Genomic DNA, 23858 nt, shown 5'->3' with positions numbered 1-23858 from the left:
TTTTACTGTGCTATTTTATCCACTAATATTAAATCATATATATATTATTTAAATTCAAAATATTTTTCAAAATTAAGAAAAGTTAAATTCATAATATCAATTTAATAAAGTTTTGTAGTAATTATCTGTCCCAAAATTATCTTTCATCTATATCTCTTTTTGCGACATTTTATATTTAAAATAACTTGATGAATTAGATTTATAAAGGCTTTTTTAAATATAAATTTTAATTAAAGATTATAATTTTAGTATATATTTATTATATAAAATTTTAGAGTAGCAAAGTAATGTGCTACTTAACTATAAAAAAGAGCGCAATTCCGTGTTCGCTACTTCTTTCTAAAGTAGCTCACTCAATTACTTCGCTACTAATAAACTTCACGTTTCCTTATATTTTTATGAAATGAAGGCATAATTTATTTATATTAATAGTGTTTGAAGGTAATAGCCATTCCATATGTGTTCATTTTATAGCTGTCATAGATTACTTGATTGGCGTAATTTAACTTAATTATAACATATTCTTTAACATATGTTCCTTATCCAATTTTAAGAAATGCCATCCCCAGATACAAATAGCAATGCAGGGGAAAGAGCGCGTATGTCTGTCAATTCATTTAAAAACTCATCTGGGATTGTTGATAGTCTGAGACACGCATTAGCAGTTATCGAAGAAAGGAAGGCAGCTTCTTTAGCTGGTTTTTAATTATTATTCAATATTAATTTTATTTTAAGCCTCTGAAGAAAAGATTTTGAATCAAAATAAAGTAGGCATGTTTTATTTCTAACTTATAAAAATTTGCCTTATAGAAAGATACAGAAATACAAATTAATGATGTAAATATTGAACACAATCATAGATTAGTTGGAAAACCAAAACCTGACTATAAAGAAGATGAAATTTATAATACTTTACATAAAATAAATTCAAATGAAGATAATTTGTTTTCAAGATTATCTAATGGAATTGATAATATCAATGATAAAGTTATTATAATTTTCCATATAAAAATGTTTATATAATATTGCTTAGGATGGACATAATACCAATGAACAAAAATGTAAGCTATATTATTAATATATAAAATTTTAATTCCATTTTTAAAACTGAAAAAGATGACAAATTTCAAGTAATATTTAATTTAATAAAATTGTTATGTTGCATGTTATTATATTTTAAATCAATTATTATTGAATTTCAGAGTTGTTAAAAGATACTTTTTAAATGGATCTAGATACAGATACATAGTCTCAAAAGTTATCTAGATACAGATACAGCGTCTAAAAAGTTATCAAGATACAGATACAATTTTTAATTAAATGTATCTGTATACAGATACAATTTTTTATTATGCTCTTATAGGTTTGCATAAACCTAAATTAATATTATATTGTGAAAAGGTCATGGTAAAGCAATAGAACTTGTTGTTGCTTCCTCTTTTTCATCGATATAGATCTAAATAAATATATAAACTTAAAAATTTAGTTATAAAATAAAATTTACCATTTCCATATTGTAATATTAAAATTTGTATGGTTTATTGATAAACTCGGACATAATATTTAAATTAATGAATATTTATATATATTTTTTATATATAAGTTTTAATATTTTATGTATATATAATTCTTTATTATAGTATTAATAAATATTAATATATAATATATATATATTTATTTATATTATAAGCTCATATGAAATAAAATAAATTTTACAGTCAAATATTTTTATTTATAATAAAAAAAGGGGTATATAACATGTATCTTAAAAAGTATCGAAAAACATATACAGATACCTCTAAAAAAATATCTAGATACAGATACCTTTCTAAAAAATCTATCTAGATACAGATACTACATTTTTATATCTAGATACTTTAACAACTCTGTTGAATTTATATATATTATTTAACACTTCAATTAATCAGAGAAGTATAGGACAAGGCCAAAAAATGGTATGATTATCTGACCTTAAAAAATACAAACATATGCCTAATCACCCACAATGCACCATAACATCCATTTACTTATATATTTTATTTATTTCCCATTAATATCATTTAATACATAGGTATAACCAGGCCCTAAAAAATTTTCCGGTTCTTGTTAATATCATTTTAAGTTAATAAAAATCCCCCCCCCCCCCCCCCCCCCATTCCCAGTATACAATATATCACTATTAGGCCTATTCAAAAATGAATTCGAATCGAATAGTGCATTATTCATATTTTGTACAAATAATAAAATCTACTATTTGTATTCAATTCGAATTATTCAAATAATTCAAATTAATTTTTTTAATAAAGTAAATCATACTCAAATATATTGACAAATTTTTTTATTACAAATTTGATTTTAAACAGAAAAAATTATAATAATATGTAATCAATAATCTGATAATAAAAATATATAATCAAGTTATAAAAAAAATTAAAATATATTATTAATTTAATTTATAATTTAAGCCAATTTTTAAGGCAAAGAGTTTTTCTTTTATTTTCTTCCTTATATGACATGCGGTTTTTTGACAATAAATTAGTTCCAACTGAGAAAAGCCTTTCACAAGCGGATGATATTCCTTGTATAGATAGATAATCCCTTGCCATTTTTGAGAGTATGGGGATCTGATATGCATTTGCCTTCCACCACATACGAATCATTCTAATAATGTTTCTTAGTTTTAGAATTAAAGGATCTAAAATTTTTAAAATTTCTTTGGATATTGAATTAATTACATGGGCAAAGCATCGGATGTGCCCTATTTTTATTAATGGATATTTTAAAGAAAATGTATCAATAAATGTTTTATTATTAGTTGCATTATCTAAAGTTATATAAAAAATTTTATTCTCTAAATTATAATTTTTAATTATTTTAACAAAGGCTTTAAATATATTTTCACCTGAATATGTTTCATTTAATGGACTGACATCCAAAATTATCTTATTTATTTTAAAATTATCATCAATAAAATGGGCTGTTAGCCCTAAAAAAGGAACCTGAGTTGCTAGTCCAAATGTCAGATGAAAAATTAATTTGACTTTTATTTTTATATATTTTTCCTTTACCAACTGTTCTTTTTCTGCAAATATATTATACATGTGCAATTTAAAAGAGTATTGGAGCATATTGATTTTACAAAACAATCAAGATCACTTATAAAATTTTTAAAATCATTTGAATTAATAATTTTAAAAGTATATTATTATTTATCAATTATTTTAATAAATTATTCTTAAAATTAATTTTTTTTTGAAGAATTTGGTGTAGACTTTAAAAAAATGTCAATTTTATTATTTTTTTTTACTAAGGTGTGAATGAAACCTATAATAATGATTAATAAGAGGATATGTTGTTTTGCCTTTACATTTTATAATACTCTTGCAATGATTGCAAGCAGCCTTTTCACCGTCTTTAAGGATTTGTTATTGATCCCATATGATTGCTCTCTTTTGTGAGGAAATTTCTCATCTTCAACATCAAGCATAATTTCATCAGAAGAATTCTCCTCTAACTAGGCTAGCTAACAATAATTATTGTAGAGATGTAATATATTTTTATATATCTCTGGTTTATGTAATTTTTAATACAATTTATTATGAGATTCAAAAAATAAATTTTTCGTGAGATGCAAAAAATATGGCAAATAAAAATTTAAATTTTCACTAGAAATTTTTAAATTTGTGCTAGAATTTTTAAAAACACAAACACATCACCTGTCAGATTGGCAGGTCAACGAATAGAAATGACAAATGTTAGATTTATTAAACAATTTATTAAATATTACGTATAATTCGTTTTATTCGAATCGAATAAATGATTATTCGTATTCAGATAAAACAAATAATTTATTATTCGTATTCAATATTCGAATTATTTTTGAATAGGCCTAATCACTATAAACATAATTTTTAAAAAAATAAGCAAAAGTTAATAATTTTTTAAAATATTGACTATAATCCAATATTTTAGAAAAAACATATTTTATATAAAAAAATGAAAACCATTATTATTTTTATAAAAATGTAACAGCCAAAGGCTTATAATAATTGGACCTAATGATTTCCAATAAAAATTATGTGGGAAAACTCCTAATAGCAAGTATCCACAGTAAGAATTATTGGTTCAGGTTTAGCTTCAAATAAAGATTTAGGCTCAGTAAAAATAATATATTGGTTTGGTTTCAATATAACCAATTCAGACAGCAATCAAGGGTATTAGGATATGTAATAAAAGGATTTTTTAAAATTTATCACTGTTCTCTAATAATATTTAGCCATATGCAACTAAAATACATGATTCTTTTTTGTCAAATTATATCTGTAAGGAGAGATAATGAATTTTACGCTTAGAACTCTTCTATTTGCATTGGGTAGCTAGCACTGTGAAATAGTGATATAGAAAAAATATAATAATAATTACTGATACTTTTTAGCCATAATTGATTATTAATCATCTTTAAAAGATTTAAAATATCAAGTGGTTCAACACGGTTTATAGACGTTTTTAGAGATTCAGTTCAGGTTCAGGTGATTGAATGGAAGAAAGAAATTATAAGGAGGCATGGACGATCAGTTGATGGAAGAAATATGGTTGTAACTAGTGATCTGCATTGGGCCTAATTTTTTGAATCCGGCCCGGCTCAAAATTTTTCTTACAAAAGTTTGCCGGCCTGGCCCGAGCCCCTAATTTTTTTTAAAAAAGTTTTGCCGGCCAAGCCCGAACTTGAAATTTAAAAAAAAAATTTACTGGTCCTACCCGGCCCGAATTTATTTAAATATAGATATTAATTTTTATAATTATTCAAAATAAAAGACATATGTTATATGTCATCTAGTTTCTATGAATAAAATCAAATATTTTTATTTTACATAAAAAATTCAATATAAAATTGATAAATTTAGATTAAAAAAATTTTCAAGGCCCGATTCGACCCGGCCCAAATTTTTTTAAAAAATATTAGGCCTGACCCAGTCCAAACCCGATTTTTTTAAAAATAATGGGTCCGGCCTACTTTTGCAGATCTCTAGTTTGAACCTATTTGTGGTAGCAAGCTTTTGTTGTAAAAAAAGAGATTCCTTAGGCTGATCAATCTTTTCACGAATCCATCTCCCTAATCCCAAAGTATTAAGCATTGCTGCCAAAAATGGTAAGAATAGAGCAGACAATTGGTGTGAATGAGTTAGAAAACAGACAATTGGTGTGAACGAGTAAGAAGTTTTGAGAGATGTATTTGGTGATTTTTAAGGTTTCTGCAAGGGCCAGAGCATCGATGTTGTGGTTGGATGGTACATTTGGATCAATACAGTTGAAGTCCTAAACCAGAAACTAAACCCCTTAACAAGAAATTAAGGACATTCAGGTTATTTTCCATCGGTTCTAAATATGCTAGTTGGTTCTAGTATAGAGGGAATACCTGCAGATTTAAGAGCACAAAATGATGTTACATTTGGTGGGCTATGGAAAACGACTTTGACATAACAATCTCTCAGTTGAGCCGTAATCCAATAGCAAATCATAGCTCATCAGCCAGCAAATCGGTTGGTGGAGTGTATGGTTACCAGAAACTATAACCGGAAATCGACGAATCCATTGATAGAATGGGTTAGAGAGAAGGTAAGCTGGCATTTTTGAAGTTTACATTGAGTTATGATTAAATCGGAAAGTAAGGATATTTTCAATGGGAGATTTACACAAGTTTCAGATTATTTTAATGAATCAGGAAATTTGAAAATTGAGGAAGATCGAATGACGAAGAATTTTCGGAATATAATAAAAGTTTTGAGAAGATAGAAGCTTGATGAGGAGGGTGATGCTTGGAGATGTTTTAAAATGAAGTAGGCTAGATGAAGGATTAGTTATGAAGAAGTGATTGATGGATTTTAAACCACCAACTGGGGAGCCAAGATGAGTATGGGACGAGAGTTCTGTTATGTGGAAGTTAAGGATGAATGGGATATTTTGCAGGTCTAAGGTTTCTTTTCGTTAAGTGAAAGTCCAATTGTTTAGGAGTGTGTTTTAATGATGACTAGTTTCTTTACGACTTTTTAGGGGAGCCACAGATTATTCCATCATAGATGTACCAGGTGTGCAATGGAAGATTACAATAGGCGCTAATATTTTTGACCATTTCGTTAATGCCTATGCAGAAAAGTAGCGAACCAAAGGATCGCCTTGTTGGATCCCATCTTATGATGAAAGTAAATAATTGTTGAATTTGAGATAATATGGCAAAGAATAGCAGGAGCGATATTTAATATTTATATTGTTAGAAATTATCTTGGCCTTTAATTGGAGGCTAAAAAGCTTGGTTTTTATGAGGGGTTGCAGTAGTTATAAGGGTGAGGGGATGTAAGGTTGCCTCTTTGATTTGTTGGGTTAAAGATATCTGGATTTCTGGGTATGGAGATTGGAGGGTGGTGAAGGAAAATGGAAAAAGTTTGAGCCAATAATCAAGAGAGGAAAAGTTATTTAATAAGAGGACAGGTGGAAAGGACTTTGGCTACTTGTACTCTAGAACCTTTATTAATTTTAGGGATAAGGGGAGTTTCAGATTTTAGGATGTTGATAATGACACGAGTGGCAGGTGGTAGGGGAATAAATGTATATGATGAGATAGGTATGTAGGTGTTATTGAACGGGTAGTAGTGTTATGTGACTAGAAAAGTTAGAAAGGGGGTTTTGGAAAGAAGTAGAAAGACGCCTTCCGGATTCAGGACATACGATGCCTTAGATTTTATGTTAGGCCGGGTTATCTTCAACAAATTAGTAATCGACAGTTTAAATTACTTAAAAAATATGAAAATTGTATTTCTTTGTTGTAATGATACGTACTTTGCTTATTAATTCCACATTAAATTTTAAACAAATATAAAAAATTACTTTTTCTTTTATATTTTCACTTTTAAAAATAAATACCTTAATATATTTTTGAAAAAAGAACAGTTTAATTAAATCGGTTGGATCTAAATATAGAAAATATGATACCGGTTCTGGATTGAAAACATTTAACAAAAAAGAGACAAATTTGTTCAATTTTTTGGAAGTAGACCCAATTTTTAAAATCTATTAATAAGCTGGAACCCATTTTTTACTTGCAGGGATATAATAAAAAATAAGCTGATTTCTGCAATTTTTTTGGAATCATTATATATCTTATCTAATAATAAAGGTATCAGAGAAAGAATTATTAGCCCCTCTATGTACCTGTACTTTTCCTGCCATTAAAAATCCTTATTTTAAAAAACCGAATCTCTGCCAAGCCAAAGATAGTGTGGATGACAAAGTAAAATTATTGAAATTATTACACCAGGTTAAAAATTATTATAATATTTGAATTTTTATAGGTAAAAAAACTATTAAAACACTAGAACTAAAAAAATTGGAACCTAAGAAACACATTTTTAAAATAAATATATATTTTCATATTTTTAAAAAATTATTTAGTAAATAAATCTTTATTTGGCTATATGAAACATTATCAATATACATATATAGGTTTTATTAAGATTTGAACATAATAAATTATTAATATTGTTATCAGTATATATATAAATATATAATACATAAAGACACGTTCATTTTATTATAAAAGCTTGTGGGATGCTTAAATCCCGTAAACCTCATTGAAATGTGTCGTCCGGCCCCAAAAATAATGTTTTCCTACATGTGTCAAGTTCATAAGAAAAGACTTAAACACCATCATTGTTGTCCAATTTGTGGAGTTTTTTGCACTCAGGTAAATAATTTTTTAAAAAAAATTAAATATAATCTGAATGTATACTCTGTATAGGGCGAATTTTTGGTTTGCTTCAACAATATCCCTATGGCTCCTTTGATAGATATTAACGAACTAAGTGACGAAAAAAAATTGAAAGAAAAGAGAATTTTGCACCTCTCCCACGTCTATTGCGCTACTGTTTACTCCCAAACTAAATTCCAGGATGATATCGAACGATCAAATGAAAATTTAGGAGACTTAAGCACACAAGGTAAATGAATATATTTCGAGATTTCATTTTTTTTATAGTAAATCTTCAATTTTGAAATTTAAATTTTTGGAGATATATTTTATGGTTAGGTTACCATAATTGTAATCATTTTTTTTAAAGTAAATGTATCAATGTACAATACATTAATGGTTATCGATATTTATAAAAAATATGCATAAGAAAAACCAGTAAAAATTTAATACTTTAACTGTTTATATATAAATCTGTACAGGCGTCACTTTATAGTTATATTATATTGATGAATTAAATGACTTAAAATCATTGTTAATAAATAAAGGAAAAGAAAACAAGAGAGAAATAATTGCAAACATTAAATTAAATTTAAAAAAAAATGAATTCTAGTCTCTCGCAAAGCTACTAAAAGCGATTCAAACAGCAATGGCTCGAATAATAATCAAAAAGAAGATAAAGGCGAAAAAGTTCAAGAAAATAATGATCAAATTCATTGCCCTCATTGTTGGAAGTTACTAAGCCTGATAGCTTCAAAGATAACCATAAAGTTGCCCGTAAATATGGTCAAAATCGAACATTTGTTACCAGTGCCCAAGTAAAATAATTTTAAAGTTATTATGTTTTCAATTCTTATTTTATGCTTTGAACCGTTTATTTAACATTCATTTAGTTTTTATATGCCAAGCTTCGGTAAACAGGGACCCGAACCGTTATTTATAAAGGTTACGGTTTGGATATGGTTCAGTAGTTTAAAATTAAAAAAGGTTTTAGAAAAAAATATAAAGTTTTTTTCAGGTTTTGAAATTTTGTAATTTATTGTCGCCTTTTTAGTCACACATTGTCCCTTTTTAAACAAGTGAATTTTTCAAAAACATAGTGTCCATTTGTCATCATAATGGAATTGCATGGCCAGGTCTCCCCCCATCAGCGAGAGCCTCTCTCAATTTTTTAGTCAACACACAACACACAACGATCTCTCTCCCGCAAAACTCCCACAACTGAAAATCTCCCCCAATTTTAAAATGGAATAATCATTTTTTAAAATGTTTTTAATTCGTAAATTATGATAAACGTTAACTAATTTTCCTAGTCAAAGTTTTCAATTGATTTCTGCTCTTTGTGTGAATATTATTCGAGCGGACCAATTTTTTTCTGCAAAAGTTGAACTTGAAAGGATAATAAGATATTTGCTACTTTCCCTAAAGGGCAAAGTGTACAAAATCCCTTTAACTAGCTTGATGCCGAAATCTGATTAATGGTTATTGATTTTCTTCCACTTATTTTGTTTATCAAATATACCGCATTTACAGCGAATTTTTTTTATATCACCTAAGATGACGTGATTATCACCATTTTGCAGAATTCTTAGTTTTTTTATCATATCACAAGCTTTCGAATTCATTATTGGTAAGGTGCCGTCCATAATATTGAAGAACTTTAAGTAGGCAGCATTATGACAAGTTGTATTTAGATCATTTTTATTTATTTCAAACTTATTTATAATTTTTCTTCTTCTAATGGAGAAAATATTGGGATTTAGCACGATTATGTTGTTCTAAAGAGAATATCTCATTTTTTATTAAATTATCAACAATGACTTAGTAGTTTAAGTATATTTAAAATCTTTAAATTTTTCATCCAGAATTGTTCTTCATCTCACAAAAAATTCCTTAATGAAGAACGCTTTTAAAGCTCATTTTTAAATTTATATTTATTGCAGAGAAAATACTGCACTTGGTATATGTTAATTTTAAAAAATTGAATATGGTCATAGGTCGATAAGCAGCTTTCATATTAGCCGCATTATCCTTAACCAAAGAATACACTTTTTTAAGATTTAATTCTTCGATTATATTTATTGCTGGGGAATATAATCTTCCTTATGGCGATTTTTCATGGTATTTAAAAAACTTATAAAATACAGGAACCTGTGTCATTGCCATATAATTTATAATGCTTTCTTTGGGTATTGCTCCACTTATCTGAGACAATAGTTATAAATGGGAAGCTTTATGTAAAATATCTGTAACCTTCACTTCTATATTTTCAAAAATTTATCTTAAAAATAAATAAATTTTAAAAAATAGAATCGACTTCGATATATTAATTTTTAAAAAACATATTTTTGGATAAATCACATTGCAAAATATTATTTATGAAAATTTTTTATTATTTTCCAAAAATTCCAAGATAAATTAATCAAAATTTTTGATATTATATTATAATTATTATGCATTTAAATATTTAAAATATACATATTAACAATTAATTATTATGAAACGATATATAATATAAAATTATGATAAACAGATATTTAAAAAAATACATAATAATTATGATATATATTTAAGCAAAAATATAAAAAATAACATTTTAGAGTATTTGATCTAGAGTTCTGCAACCCCACCCATTTGTCTAAAGTTCCTTACACGCCCGCCCGCCTATTAGTCTAAAAATTTTTACCCGCCCGCCCATTATTTATAAAATTTTTTTAACCCAAGCTCGCTTATGAAATTTAATTATGGCCGTTCTTTCAATTTTTTAAGTATTTAATAAAAATATTTCAGCATTACACCTTACAAAAAGTTTATAATTTAGTAAATAAATTTAATAAAAAAAATAATCAATTAAAATTATGGACAATTTATTTGATCAAATAAAATATTTATGAAAAAAATATAAATATAAAATTGATATCAGAAGAAGCACTAGTTGCAGGAATTGCCAATATTTTTCTTGCTAATCTTGATAGCTTTGGCAAATCTCTTTCTTGCTAATCTTGATAGCTTTGGCAACTCTTTCTTGCTAATCTTGATAGCTTTGGCAAATCTCTTTCTTGCTAATCTTGATAACCTTGGCAAATCTCTTTCTTGTCGTTTCCACCAAAGTAGGATATCCGTTTGAAATATATCCTCTTCCTCAAGTGAGATCCGGTATGCAACTTTTTTGAAGTGAGTACGGAATGATTAATCTGCCATTCCAAAATAAAATACCATGCTATTTTTGTAATCGTTTTCATGATATTCGGAATAGTAACAGAATAAAAAGTATAGAGTTACAAACCGGACCTCGAGTTAATATTAGAAACAAATGCATCTAACCAAGGATTTGAAGCTGTATGCAAAAATATGATAATGATAACGAATTTCCAATAGCTTACACCTCAAGAATTTTACAAGACGCTGAAAAGAGTTATTCTACAATAGACAGAGCAAAAGCAATAATAAACGGCGCAGAAAAATTTCATAACTATTTGTATGGACCAAAATTTAAAATACGAAAACACCACAAACCTGGTAATAGCAGAGATTTAAGCTCATTAACAAACCAAAGATTATTACTTTGGGCTTATAAATTATCTGCAATGATTATGATATAATGTACAAGAATGGCGCTAATAATATAACTGCAGATGCTTTATCGCGAAACCCAATAGAGAAAAATGATGATAGAATAACAAGCGAAAATAAAACAGTGAAATATATAAGAAATCTTACTTATGACACATTAACTCTAGAAAGAAAAGAACTTAGAGAGGAAACCGCAAAAGATCCAATTTTAAGAAAGTAAAAATATTTATAAATGGTAAAAATATACAAAATCAAGCACCAGAATTACAAGCTTTTAGAACAAGAATAGATGAAATAGAAAATGATGACGGTATTTTATTTTGAAATGGCAGATTAATCATTTCGTACTCACTTCAAAAAAGAGTTTACATATATTGCATACGGGACATCCGGGTATTACATCAATGAAATCCATTACGAGACATTATATATGTTGGAAACAATTAGATAAAGATGTAGAAAAACTAGTAAAGTGCTCTTCACTTAAAAAAACGATTGGTATTATAAAAAAAGAAATATTATTATTGATCATTTAATTTATTATGATTTTTCTTTAGTTTGTTTTTGAACAAAAATTTAAAATTTCTTTAACCCGCCCGCCCATTGTTTAAATTTCTTAACCCTCCTACCTACCCACCCGCCCGCCCATATTTTCAAATTTTTTTATCCGCCCTTTGGTAAATTAACTATATTTGAAATGGCAATTGATTAGCTAGATAACCCTGATTTTAATTTTTAGAATTAAATATATTCAGCAACAAAAAATCAAATATTAAGTTTTAAAAAAAACAAACTTATCAACATTTAATGTGAAAGGATATATCAACTAAAGGTTTGCAATTGGCGGGTTTTAGCCAAAAAGCCCGCCCACTCGTTGTTTTATTTATTTAACCCGCTTATCTGCTCACTTATAATTTTTTTAAACGCCCGCCCATTTATCTATAAATTTTGCTTAACCCGCCCTACCGCCTAGTGTTAAAGAGTATTTTAATGGCTGGTTTGGCTCTTTATTTATTTATTTAAATGTATTTTTAATTAAACGTATATAATATGCAATATTATGAAATAAAACTATTATTTTTAATAAATTGAAGTCTGTTCTGCTTATTTCGCCTGAAAAATATCAAAAATTTACTCGCCCACGCCCGCCCATTACGTTAAAAAAATTTTTAACACGCAAGCCACCCACCCAATGTTGAAAATATTTTAAAAACCCTATCATGTCAATTTAAAGTATGGGTGGGCGAAAAACCTGGCCAATGTAGACCTCTAATATCAGCTGCGAAATTTAAATCACCGCTTAAAATCTCCCAAGGAAAAGTCATACTTATCAAACTTATGGACTTTAATTACAATTTATTTTATACTGGTTCAGAAATATATATTTAGTACGATATTTTTAGCATTGTTTCAGAAAATTATAAGAGTTCATTCCGATATAGCAGTTTGGTACACCCCGAGTCTCGGTAAATAAAAAATGGCCGATGATGGCGAACTACTTATTTTCATGACCCCTATAAAGTAAAGGCATAATTTTAGACTTTTCTGCTGATTCCGATATATCTAATATTATATTTAATGCCTCAATATTTTGTTATGATATTTCAGAATAGGACTTATCCTATTTGTATATCTAATTTTTTGACGCTTGTCAGTGAAAACATTTTCTTAAAGATTATTATTATTTTGAAATGAAATTAACATTGTTGAAAGTTGGGGGGTGGGGGTGAAAATAGAAAATCCCCTTTAGCAAAATTTGATAGTTTTCATAAATATCATTTTGAGTTTATAAAAAATTCCCTCACACTCTTTCAACCCCTCTTTCCAAAGTACAATATGCCAAAAATTGTGTAAAACAAATTTTTTTTTCCAATTGCTGCCAAAGACCTTCAAGGATGGGGTTTAAAACGATCCAATAAAATTTATGTCGAAAAAAGCTTCTCAGAAGTCTTCCCTTCCCCCTTACGAAAATCCTGGATACGCCTATGCAAATTAAATTGATCATTTACATACACTTTTACAATACCTTTAAATTTAAAAAGTAAAATTCATCAAAGGGAAGTTTTCATTTAGATAAATATTTGTTATACATTATATTGGCCAATTATTAAAATACTGGGAATTGGAAGTACCGTGATTCTCTACTATAAAGTACTATTTATTTCAGCCAATTTTCAATTTTCAGCCATAATTTTATCGGATATCTTTTTTATTGATCCTTTTTCGAATCGAATATTACGTAGAAGAGCCAGGATATCTAGGAGCTCCTCTAAATACTCACAGCCGCATTCAGAACATAATAACGGGTACAGTACAGAAGATAATACTGAAACGAATCACCCCAATTTTCTTCAGACCTTCAACAATAATCACCCACCCAATGAAGAGCACCACAATAATGATTGCGAAGACTATATGACCCCTTCCATACCTTCCCCAGATAAAATAATAAGCTACTTAAGGGCCGCTATTTCGAATAACTGTTTAAAATGGAATGCGGGTATTAAAATGGCAAGCGCATCCAAATGCAAATCTAAATCTAGGAAAAGGGTAACAAATAGCGTTACGGTAAGTACAGACGTTAAACAAGACGGTGATGGGAATGATGCTAATGAATCTCTTTATCTAGAGAATTTGTTGCTTATTGTTAACAAACTGGCACAAACCGATATCAAGTTTGGTGTTTTATTATTTTTTTCTTTCTTATAAATTTTTTTTACATCCCGTTTATTATTATTTTTGATATTTTCTCAGAAGATTTCGGAATATATGATGATCATATAGAAACCAAAAAGAATCAGGAAGAGAATGAATAAATAAATTAGAGAAGAATAAAAGAAAAAATAATAGAGAGTTGTTTAATAATTAAGGGAAAATCAGTATAATTCAGATAGAAGAAAGCCATTATAATTGACTCTTATAACTCAAATATAAACCATAATAATAGAAGATCATTTTAAATACAAAAATAAATAAACAATGGCACCTAGTCCTCAAACTATCAGCGTAAAACAAAAAGACTTGTACCAAGCTTGTATAGAAGCGGACGTCGAAGCCGTTATTAAATTTCTATGTATGTACGCACAAAAAATATTATAAATACATTTAATTTTTTTATTTAATTAAGTATACCTCTAAAATAAATACTCTTTGGCACGCCTAAATTATAAGAACTAAAAATTAAAATAGTTTTCATTTTTTTTATAAAATTTTTAAAAATTTTATAAAAAAAAATGTTGTTAATTTTTGGATCGTCACTTTTGGAGATTTTACTTAAAATATGTAATCGAAGGCAAAACAACTTCTCCATCAGCTCTCTATTGGAGTACTTATGCCCCCGCTCATTTTTCTATAACAATTAAATATTATATATGTAAGATAAAGGAAGTAACCCAAATCTCAGGCACATAGACCCGGAAAATGGAAGGCAAGGGGAAAACGCATTGCATGCTTCTTGTATTTCCGGAAATTTGATAATTTTGCACCTATTAGTTCAGGTCTAATATATTTTTAAACAATCAATTTTTTTTCTCTTCCCCTTTCTTCTTTTTCTAATTACGTATTCCTTTTTTAAAATTAATATTCTTATAGTTTTTTTATGTATAATAAATAAATTTTATTATAAGTTGCTTGTTAAGGTTCTTTCGTTGAATTTTTTTAAAATTACAACCAAAATTCGAATAAAGTAGGGGAAACCGGGGATGGTTGGGGCGCTTTTCGTTCAAACCTATAATTTCAATAATATTTGTCTAATCTGAATAAGTAAAACATTTTCTGAATCAGTATAGGCTATTTGAAATAATTAATATATATTTTATAAAGACTATTTTTTTCGAAAATTGAATTGAAATATTTTTTTGCACCAACCATAACAGACTCTGTGTACGTTGGGACACACGTATGTGATAGTTGGGACACTCATGAAATAGAGGTCTAAATAAATTAAAAATATTTAATCAGTATTCCAATAAGACTGGTGACTATAACACTATTTTTATTGATAATATTATAATTTATGGTAAATAACTTTATAAAAAATATTTTCGCAAAATTTAGGAAATTTATTTTGGTCAAAAAAGTTTTGTAAAAGATAAATATTTAATTACATTTGCTCTTAAAAAAATTATCTAATTTGGCACCCATGTACCCATTACAACCCTAATTCTTTTAATGTTTTTTGTGATATATAATACAAATATTTTCATTTAAAAAAATATAAAGGATAAGATCGAAATATAATAGATTTTAATTTAATATTATATATGCCTGATTAAGGTGAAACTATATTACAGTCCTTTATAAGCTTAATAATATAAATTTTTATTAAGGATATTATACTGTTTTATATTCTAAAATATGATATTATAATGTTCTATATCCCTTAATATAAATAATAATAATTCTATAAACAAGTTAATTGTATCTTTCTTATGAAATATATTATTATAAATTTAGCTTATAAATAATGACAATAATTTAAATGAGGAGAGATTTTTAATATCACAATAAAAATGTTTAAGTATGAAGTGAATATTTTAATTATTATTAAATTTATATATTGAATATTAATTTATATTTTAAATGGCGAGAAATAGGATTATTTTAATGAAAATCTATAAACAAGTTAATAATTTTTATTTTTTAAGTTTGAAATGAACATTTTATTATTAATTTAGTATTGTGAATAATGATATTATTTTAAATGATGAGATTATCACAATAAGAATCTATATATAAACAAGTTAATAATTTTTAAATATAAAATAAAAATCCTAATTATTATTAATTTAGTATTGTATATATATGATATTATTTTAAAAGCTGAGAAATCCCAGGATAAGAATTAAATTTCATTAAATCTATAAAGGACTGGAATATAAGTTTGCCTTAATCATTACATATAAAATATTAAATTGAAATCTAGTAATTAGCTGATCTTGTTTACCTTTTTTTTGGTCAGTCTATAAATTTTTTTAGATGTAATATGTAATTAGCAATATTATCTTCCTCCACTTTATTGAAAACATATTTATGATGTGAATATCCCATTGTAGGTAACATATTATTTCCCTCTTTCTTCTTTTTTGATATTTACCTTGCTATGTTTAATTTTGGAATGCCTAAAAAAATATATTTAATAATATAAATAATCCAGCTGTAAGTAATGATAACTCTCTGACTGAGGTTTTCGTATACAAATTTAAGGGGTTTTCTTATCTTCTCTACTGAAGATGTTCCTATCTTTTTAATGTAATTTCGCATAACAGTGAATGATAAAATTAGCAAAAATGGTGTGTTTCAACTATACTATAACCAACTATGACCGAACTCACTAACTTCATAAATATTCAAAATCATATAAATTCATGTTTCTGATAGTTTGTCAGATTGAAAAATAGGGTAAATTTTCCTAAAATTTATTTATTAAGATTTTAAAAGTATAAACGATAAGGTTTACAATTATTTTTTATCACTTTTGGTATGCTAAAAACATTTTCTTCTGTAAAAATTAAAATACTAGCCAATTATATATGACGTATTTATCTATGTTAGGCTCAAATTTCCAGTCTTATAAAATAATAGCTTAAATTATAATTGGAGTGACCTAATGTTCCACTGTACACAACGTACCCCGGTCTCCCCTAAAATAAAATATTTATTTGCTGTCCAAAGGGTTATAATAATTTTGTGTGGTTATTTTAATGTAGACAGGAGCTGATCTAAACGCGAAAAATGATTATTTATGCACGCCACTAATGATGGCAGCTTCCAATAATTACGTGAAACAGATCGAATATTTGATTAAGGCCGGCGCTTGTATCAAAGATCAGGTATACATTCTACACTTAAATTTTTGTTATAAATGAGTAATACTTTTTCTTATTCCTCGTAAATGTTTACATAATATATATTTTTTCTCTATAAAGAGTTAAAACATGAAATGCTTAGAGATTAAATAAAAAGTGAGAGCCGAAAAATTAATGTTATATTTTCATTATTATATTGTATTATATATTTTTGAAGAATATGAAATGGAAAAATTATACAGAATACCATTTTTATTGAATTTTTTTGAAATAATATTTATGTTAAAAGGAAATTGTTAAGTCTTTATAAGAAGGAATTAATCAAAATAATCTTTTATCTTATTGAACAAAATTGTTGTTTTCATGTAACATATTTCTCTATATATGAAAAAAAATCCAATCTATCAAGTAGTATAAAATATAAACCAATTTAATTTACATATTATCAAATGCGATTATTTGCATAATATTATTGCAATAAAATAATTATCTAATGGTAACAACCGTAACAAATAATAATAAAAACCCACAAGGCTTAATAATTACATGAACTACTTACGATAATAATAATGTTGAGGTTATTAAAACCTTAGCAGAAAAACAGAAATAAAAACTATTTTTTCTTGGATTACATATTAAAATCTAAAAGGGAGTAAAAAAGAAAATAATACAAGCCAATTGAACTATCGACCAAGAGGTAGGGTCTGTTCTACTCCACTCTTAACCTAACCTTCTATCCCAGGTGCTAGGGTCTGCTGTTTTCCTTTTAGTACCCGTGGCCTAAAACTGGAGCGAAATAGTTTAGCCTATATGCCTTTACTTAGAGAAATTTACATTTGAATATAGATAAAGGGTCCCTTTTATTAGGTTTCCAATAGGAATTGCGAGCAAGCTTACAAGCGAAAAATTAAATGGCCCCAGGACCGATATCATGGTGAACTTAGGGAATTTGTTAATGCTTTTATTTCCTGTCCCAAAATTGTCAATTGTGTTGATCGTGGGGCAACGTAATTGACTAACCCAGGTGCCGAGGGCTGTTCTCTCTCGAATATCTGTGGTGCAACCATTTGTTTTATTTTTTAACCTTTTTTTATTTTCTTGCATTTCTCGTTAAAAAATCTTTTCAAAGGAACATTTTGAATAAAATTTTCAAAGACAAATCTTCCGCTTCCTATCTTTAATATCTATGGTAATTATCGAACGATTACGGTGTTTAACCGAAAATCTTTGCTCTAGAGACTTCCCACAATTTTGATAATTTTATAGTTATTGGTCCATGTCAACTGGCGGGTGACTTTGACAACTTCAGGGATATGCATTATCTCTTCTCACATGTTATACAAAATAATAATGATGAAATGGAATAATTGATGAAATTGAATAATAATGATGAAATAAAAAAATACAAGTTTGAAGAATTTTTTTAAAATTAATGTAAAAAATGGTTATCATTATTGTTAAGATGAAATATAAAAAAAAGGTAAAATCTCACATAGATATATTATAGGATCTTTAAATACCGAGGGTAGACTTATCTATTAATTTAAGTAAGAACTTACTTTTTATCCGTTCATTCATAAACTATCAGTAGTTGCTACTTTTGATGCTTGAATATTGGGATTTATACCAGAAATAATTTATTTTTTAAGGACGAAGATGGCCTAACGGCTTTCCATATAGCCGCCAAATTTGGTAATCTCGAAGCCTGCAAAATTCTTTACGCCACCAAGAAATTCAAAATTAACGTTCAGGTTTTTTATTTATTTATAAATTATATATTTTTTCCTTTTCTGATAATTGATATTTATCTGGGGCAGGCCAGTTCTCTCAAATCATCGATGTGCCCCATTCTTTTTATTTCCTACTTTACCACCTTCATCATGTTTGTCTCGCTCAATATGCCCAAATAATCTCTTTTAGGATAGGAATGAAATATCTAAAAAAAAATATCTTTAATTAAAGAAAGTTCGATTTAAAAAGTTGGGCAAAATTTTTCAAACTTGCTCAATCGATAATCTATTTTCAACAATTTTATATATTTATATGAAAACTAAATAGGTAAAGCTGCACACTATAATATCATGAAACCCAGTATAAGGGAATCTTTTTTTTTCTATATATAATCAATTGTTTACTTCTTTTATAGCCTATTAATTTGTTATCAAAATTTTTTTCTCCGGGCTGGGCCAAAATTTTTTTCAAAAATACCCTGACTGGTCATAAATTCTTTTTAAATACCCGGGCCTGGTCGAATATTTCAAATCGCGAATTTTATATATTACATATAAAAATTAAAAGTGAATAAATAATATCGTCAATGCATTACTGCCAAAACTTCATCTCGAATGCATTATAGAGAATGTATAACAACGAAAAATTATCGCGATTGCATTTATAAAAAAAATAATGCAGCCGCTAATGCATTATTGCGAAAAAATTATGTTAATGCATTAGGCTACGTCTTCGCAAGCAATTAACAATGCTCGTATACGCTCATTTTGTAAAAATAAAATAATGCTTTTTTATTGATGCGCATCAAATATTTGCGAAGATACTAATATCTTTTTATATTGTTTACAAAAATATGCGAATTTTAATTGCTAGCGAAGACAAAGCCTTAGAGCGAACATAGTACCACGAAAATAATATCGCGAATGCATTATGCCATTACCGCGAAAAATTACCGCAAAAAATTATCGCGAATGCATTATAACGAAAGCAATATCGCATAGATATTGCCGCGAATGCAATAGTAATTTATTTATAGTTGACAAATGGATATAATTAATATAAAACAGGGTTGTGTATTTGTCCGGTCAAATTCAAATAAATATTTTTTAAAACAATATTTACCTTATATAAATAAATAATAGTAAAAAAATGAATATTGTAATATTAAATTATATTTTTTTAAATTCTATAAATGTGTCGCTCTCCATGGCAGAGTCTTGTTCTGATTTATATTCAATATTATCATTTTCTTTAATATTTTTAATCAATCTTAGGTTATGATATACTCTTACCAATTTTCTGGTTGTCGAAGTCTTCAATCGATATCTTTTCTTCGTATGAATATTATCTTAAACCGACCAATTTCTTTCTGAAAAAGAAGTATAACTAGAAATTATTAGTAAGATATTAGACACATGCTTAAAGTGGGCAAAGCCCATTCCTTTAGGCCGATATCTGATTGTTTTTACAAAAGTAACTGTTTTCCACACACCTTGGTTATTAAATTACCGCTTCTTTTACTTCTGAAATTTATGATATCACTTAAATTTTGATTATCACACCTAAAATGCTTAATTCTTATATCTAGAGATGTCAATTTCCCGGGGAAATTGGGTAAATAACGGAAAATTAATAAATAACCACAAAATACACTTAACCTTTCAATTTTTTTTATTGAATAATTTTATTAAATTTGGGGAACTAAGGGAAAATAAAATTTTAAACAATAAAGACATAAATAAACTGTAAATATTTTATCTTTTTACTGAATAACTTTATTAATTACAAGAAGCATGTATTATAAAATACATTTAAAATTCATGGGATGCTAATGAAATAGCATCAACATCTTCATGGGATGCAATTGAAATATCATCATTATCAATTGATATTGATTCCTGAACATGATGTATTTGTGTGATTCTTTAAATGTATGTTATGCAGGATTGATATTAATTTTTCTACTCTTTTATTCTTTATTCTATTTCTCGGAATGAATTTCCTAATGCGGACCAGACTCTTTCTGGCGAGGTGGTATCGAAAAACATCTTACTGTCACTTGATAAAGGGGTTGATTTGCACAAAACCCTTTTCACCTTATGAGTGGTTTGGTATGGATCGAGCTCTCCCATATGCCAGCTCCTTTATAGAAATTTTGTTTGAAAGATATTCTGCTAAATTATCCATAATTTTTCCAATATCGCAATTAATTTGGCCTGAAATAATATTTATTAAACTTAAAGCTACTGTCCATTAATTTCACACCATAATATCTAGGATCTAGAAGATTCGTTGCATAATGATATTCTCGGCATCAAAATTTCTTTCGTTGTTTATTAATATGCATCTTAACACTTTTCAAATCATTTTCATTAAAATTAAAAATTGATGCTTTTTATATCCCAAAATATTTTTGATACTTCAGATAATACCGCTGTATCCGATTCTACAATTATAATTTTGTTATAAATAAATTACAAAAAAGTCAGTACAGACTTTAATTTATCCCAGTATCCTTCTTTGTCTAATATAATTTACCTTCTTTGTTTGTCTATAAATAAACTTGAAATTGCAATTTCTTGCAAAACTTCCTTATTTTTCACAACACTTGGCAACATTATAACAAAACCTCCCTATCTTGTCGGACTTGAAATTTTTAAGGAAGATTTATATTCTTTCAATATTTGCCTTTCTTTAAAAGTTGCCAATAAAATACCATTAAATTTTATATATTTAATTAATTGTTTGGTTTTTATGAAGATCTTTTTAATAAAACTTATTTGGCATAAATCTTTAATAAGCAGATTCAAGCCATGTGCGGCACATCCAAAGCATTCAATATAATTATATTTTGCCTTAACAAGACTCCAGGCCTTTTTCATATTCTTTGCATTATCAGTTACTAGTGAGATAAATTTTTACTACCAATTTCTTCAATTACTTTGATCAGCTCAGATGCGATATAATCATCAGTGTGAGCACTAGATCTTGTGTCAATGGATTCTGGAGTCATAATTATGAAATTAATGATGGACTCTCCATGAATGTTTGTCCAGCCATCAGTAAAATTTTTTAAAGTTTCGAATTTGTTGATAATATTTGTCAGTTTACTATATTCAAAATCTAATAATGTTTACTAATTGTATATCTAGATGGAATTTTATAGGCTGGGCGCATTAATTTTAAAAAATTGATATAATATTTATTTTCAACTAAATGAAAAGGGCAATTTGCCATAAAAATAGCTAATGCAGTACTGCCAAGTTGTGTTTGATTTTGTTCAATTACAATGTCAAAACAATTTTTAATTTTAGATATGCCTGATACATTATTAAAATTATTGGTATTTTCTTTAAAAGTATTTAGAATGGTTTTATTTATGTATTTTTATAGGATTACTGGAATCTGGTCTACATACTATAATATCCTCTTCAGTAGAATTATTATCAACTTCATTAAATTGTAAACTGTTAATATACCTTTGACATATTTTGATAAGGTGAAACATCTTTGTCGAATTTGGGAAATTATATGTCAATTGACAATATTTGCATATTGATCTATACCCTTACATTAGCTGTATCTTTAATAAAATGTTTCCAGATGTTGTAAGTTTTCCGAGGCATCTATAAAATATTGCAATCATATTTATTTAAATAAACATCAATAAATTATTATACCAGTTATATAGTATGATTAAAATATAATGATCCTTATATATCTCTAAATATTTCATTAATTATTAATAATTCTATAATATATCATATTAATATTATATATGAGAATATAAAACATTTTACCTTTGTTTTTGTAGTTTTAAAATTATAGATTTGAAGAGTTGCACTCAATGGTTGCACTAATAAAAAAAATAAGTTTAAAGACTCACGAGTAGGGCTGGGAACCAATAGTAAAAACCCAATATTAACAAAATATTGTATTGGTATTGGTATTGGGTCTAAAATATTGGTATTGGTTTAAACAATATTTTCTATTTCTTGTATTGATATTGCTATTGGTATTGGTTTATATTGGTAACTATTGGTTTATAATGGTATTGGTTTAAATTCAAATTACTGATTTAAAGAATAGAAATAGTGATTATAAAACCCTTAATTTCTAATTTTAAATAAACATGGGAAAAAAAATCATGATACCATAAATCAGGACTAAGAACCAACTCTCAAAATTTTACTGAATTCAAATTCTTTTTTTAAACTAGGAATTTATTAGGTGATGTGAATATAAAAAATTTTGATTTAATCATGTATTTTTTGTATCAACAATAATAAACGTATTGATTTTGAACCATTTTATTTATCACAAAGAACATAGCAAAATAAGTAAACTAAAAATGTAACATAACTGTCTATTTATACAAAATATAATGCAAAAGAATGATATAATTTTAATATAAGAAGAGGAAATAATTTTATGTATTTAAGAAGAATCTTGCATGCGCATCCAACTTTTTAGGCACAGGCAAGCTTGTATAGTATGCTCATCTAGTTAACAACGTTGGTCTGTTATAACATACGGTCCTTCTGAAAAAGCCCTTTCAGAGCTAGATGAGGTGGCCGGAATTGCTAGATAATCTCTGGCAATTTTTGATAATACTGGATATCTATTTTTATTTAATTTCCACCAATCTAATGGATTTGTATCATTGGAAATTGTGGCTTCATCTACGTATTTACTTATTTCTAAGTTGTTATTATTATGAGGTTTCACCTGATAAATTTTGTCATAAAAGGACAATTTTTTGTTATTTTGTGCTTCATTTGTAAGTTCCGCTTAATTGTTATTATTTATTTTATAAATATTGTATTCATTAGTAAGATATCCAATAAGAGTTTCCATATTATTATGCTTTAATAAATGACTTGATAGTTTAAATCTTAAGTCAATCATTGTTGAAATAATATATAGGTGTTTATTAAAATTATAGTATTTATTAAGTTTTGTCAAGGCAGCTATTGAAGCTGTCTTTAAAATAGCATTAGGATTAT

The 23858-nt window shown here is 27.1% G+C and overlaps 1 protein-coding gene across 5 annotated transcripts in view; it reads left to right on the top strand.

Moving 5' to 3' along the window:
- Positions 1 to 501: 501 nt before the first annotated feature.
- The window catches only part of LOC135925791 (histone-lysine N-methyltransferase EHMT1-like), a 70705-nt gene continuing 47348 nt past the window's right edge, over positions 502 to 23858 (top strand). For 3 of the 5 annotated variants that reach the window (XM_065461270.1, XM_065461273.1, XM_065461272.1), the window contains exons 1-14: positions 502 to 698; positions 736 to 767; positions 811 to 987; positions 1034 to 1061; positions 1117 to 1130; positions 7172 to 7285; positions 7595 to 7738; positions 7793 to 7991; positions 8355 to 8559; positions 13558 to 13989; positions 14305 to 14387; positions 14693 to 14811; positions 17023 to 17145; positions 18771 to 18872. In XM_065461270.1, coding sequence (XP_065317342.1) covers positions 557 to 698; positions 736 to 767; positions 811 to 987; positions 1034 to 1061; positions 1117 to 1130; positions 7172 to 7285; positions 7595 to 7738; positions 7793 to 7991; positions 8355 to 8559; positions 13558 to 13989; positions 14305 to 14387; positions 14693 to 14811; positions 17023 to 17145; positions 18771 to 18872 — 1914 coding nt within the window. In that variant the 5' untranslated portion in view covers positions 502 to 556. Of the gene's footprint in view, positions 699 to 735; positions 768 to 810; positions 988 to 1033; positions 1062 to 1116; positions 1131 to 5741; positions 6201 to 7171; positions 7286 to 7594; positions 7739 to 7792; positions 7992 to 8354; positions 8560 to 13557; positions 13990 to 14304; positions 14388 to 14692; positions 14812 to 17022; positions 17146 to 18770; positions 18873 to 23858 lie in introns of those variants that run through there. The other 2 variants (XM_065461271.1, XM_065461274.1) reach the window with 2 other exon arrangements.

This window comes from Gordionus sp. m RMFG-2023, chromosome 3 (genome assembly GCF_954871325.1).
Source record: "Gordionus sp. m RMFG-2023 chromosome 3, tfGorSpeb1-WG-v2, whole genome shotgun sequence".
NCBI lineage: Eukaryota > Metazoa > Nematomorpha > Gordioida > Chordodea > Parachordodidae > Gordionus > Gordionus sp. m RMFG-2023.
The sequence above is the reverse complement of the archived record's forward strand: the minus strand, read 5'-3'. Positions and strand labels throughout refer to the sequence as shown.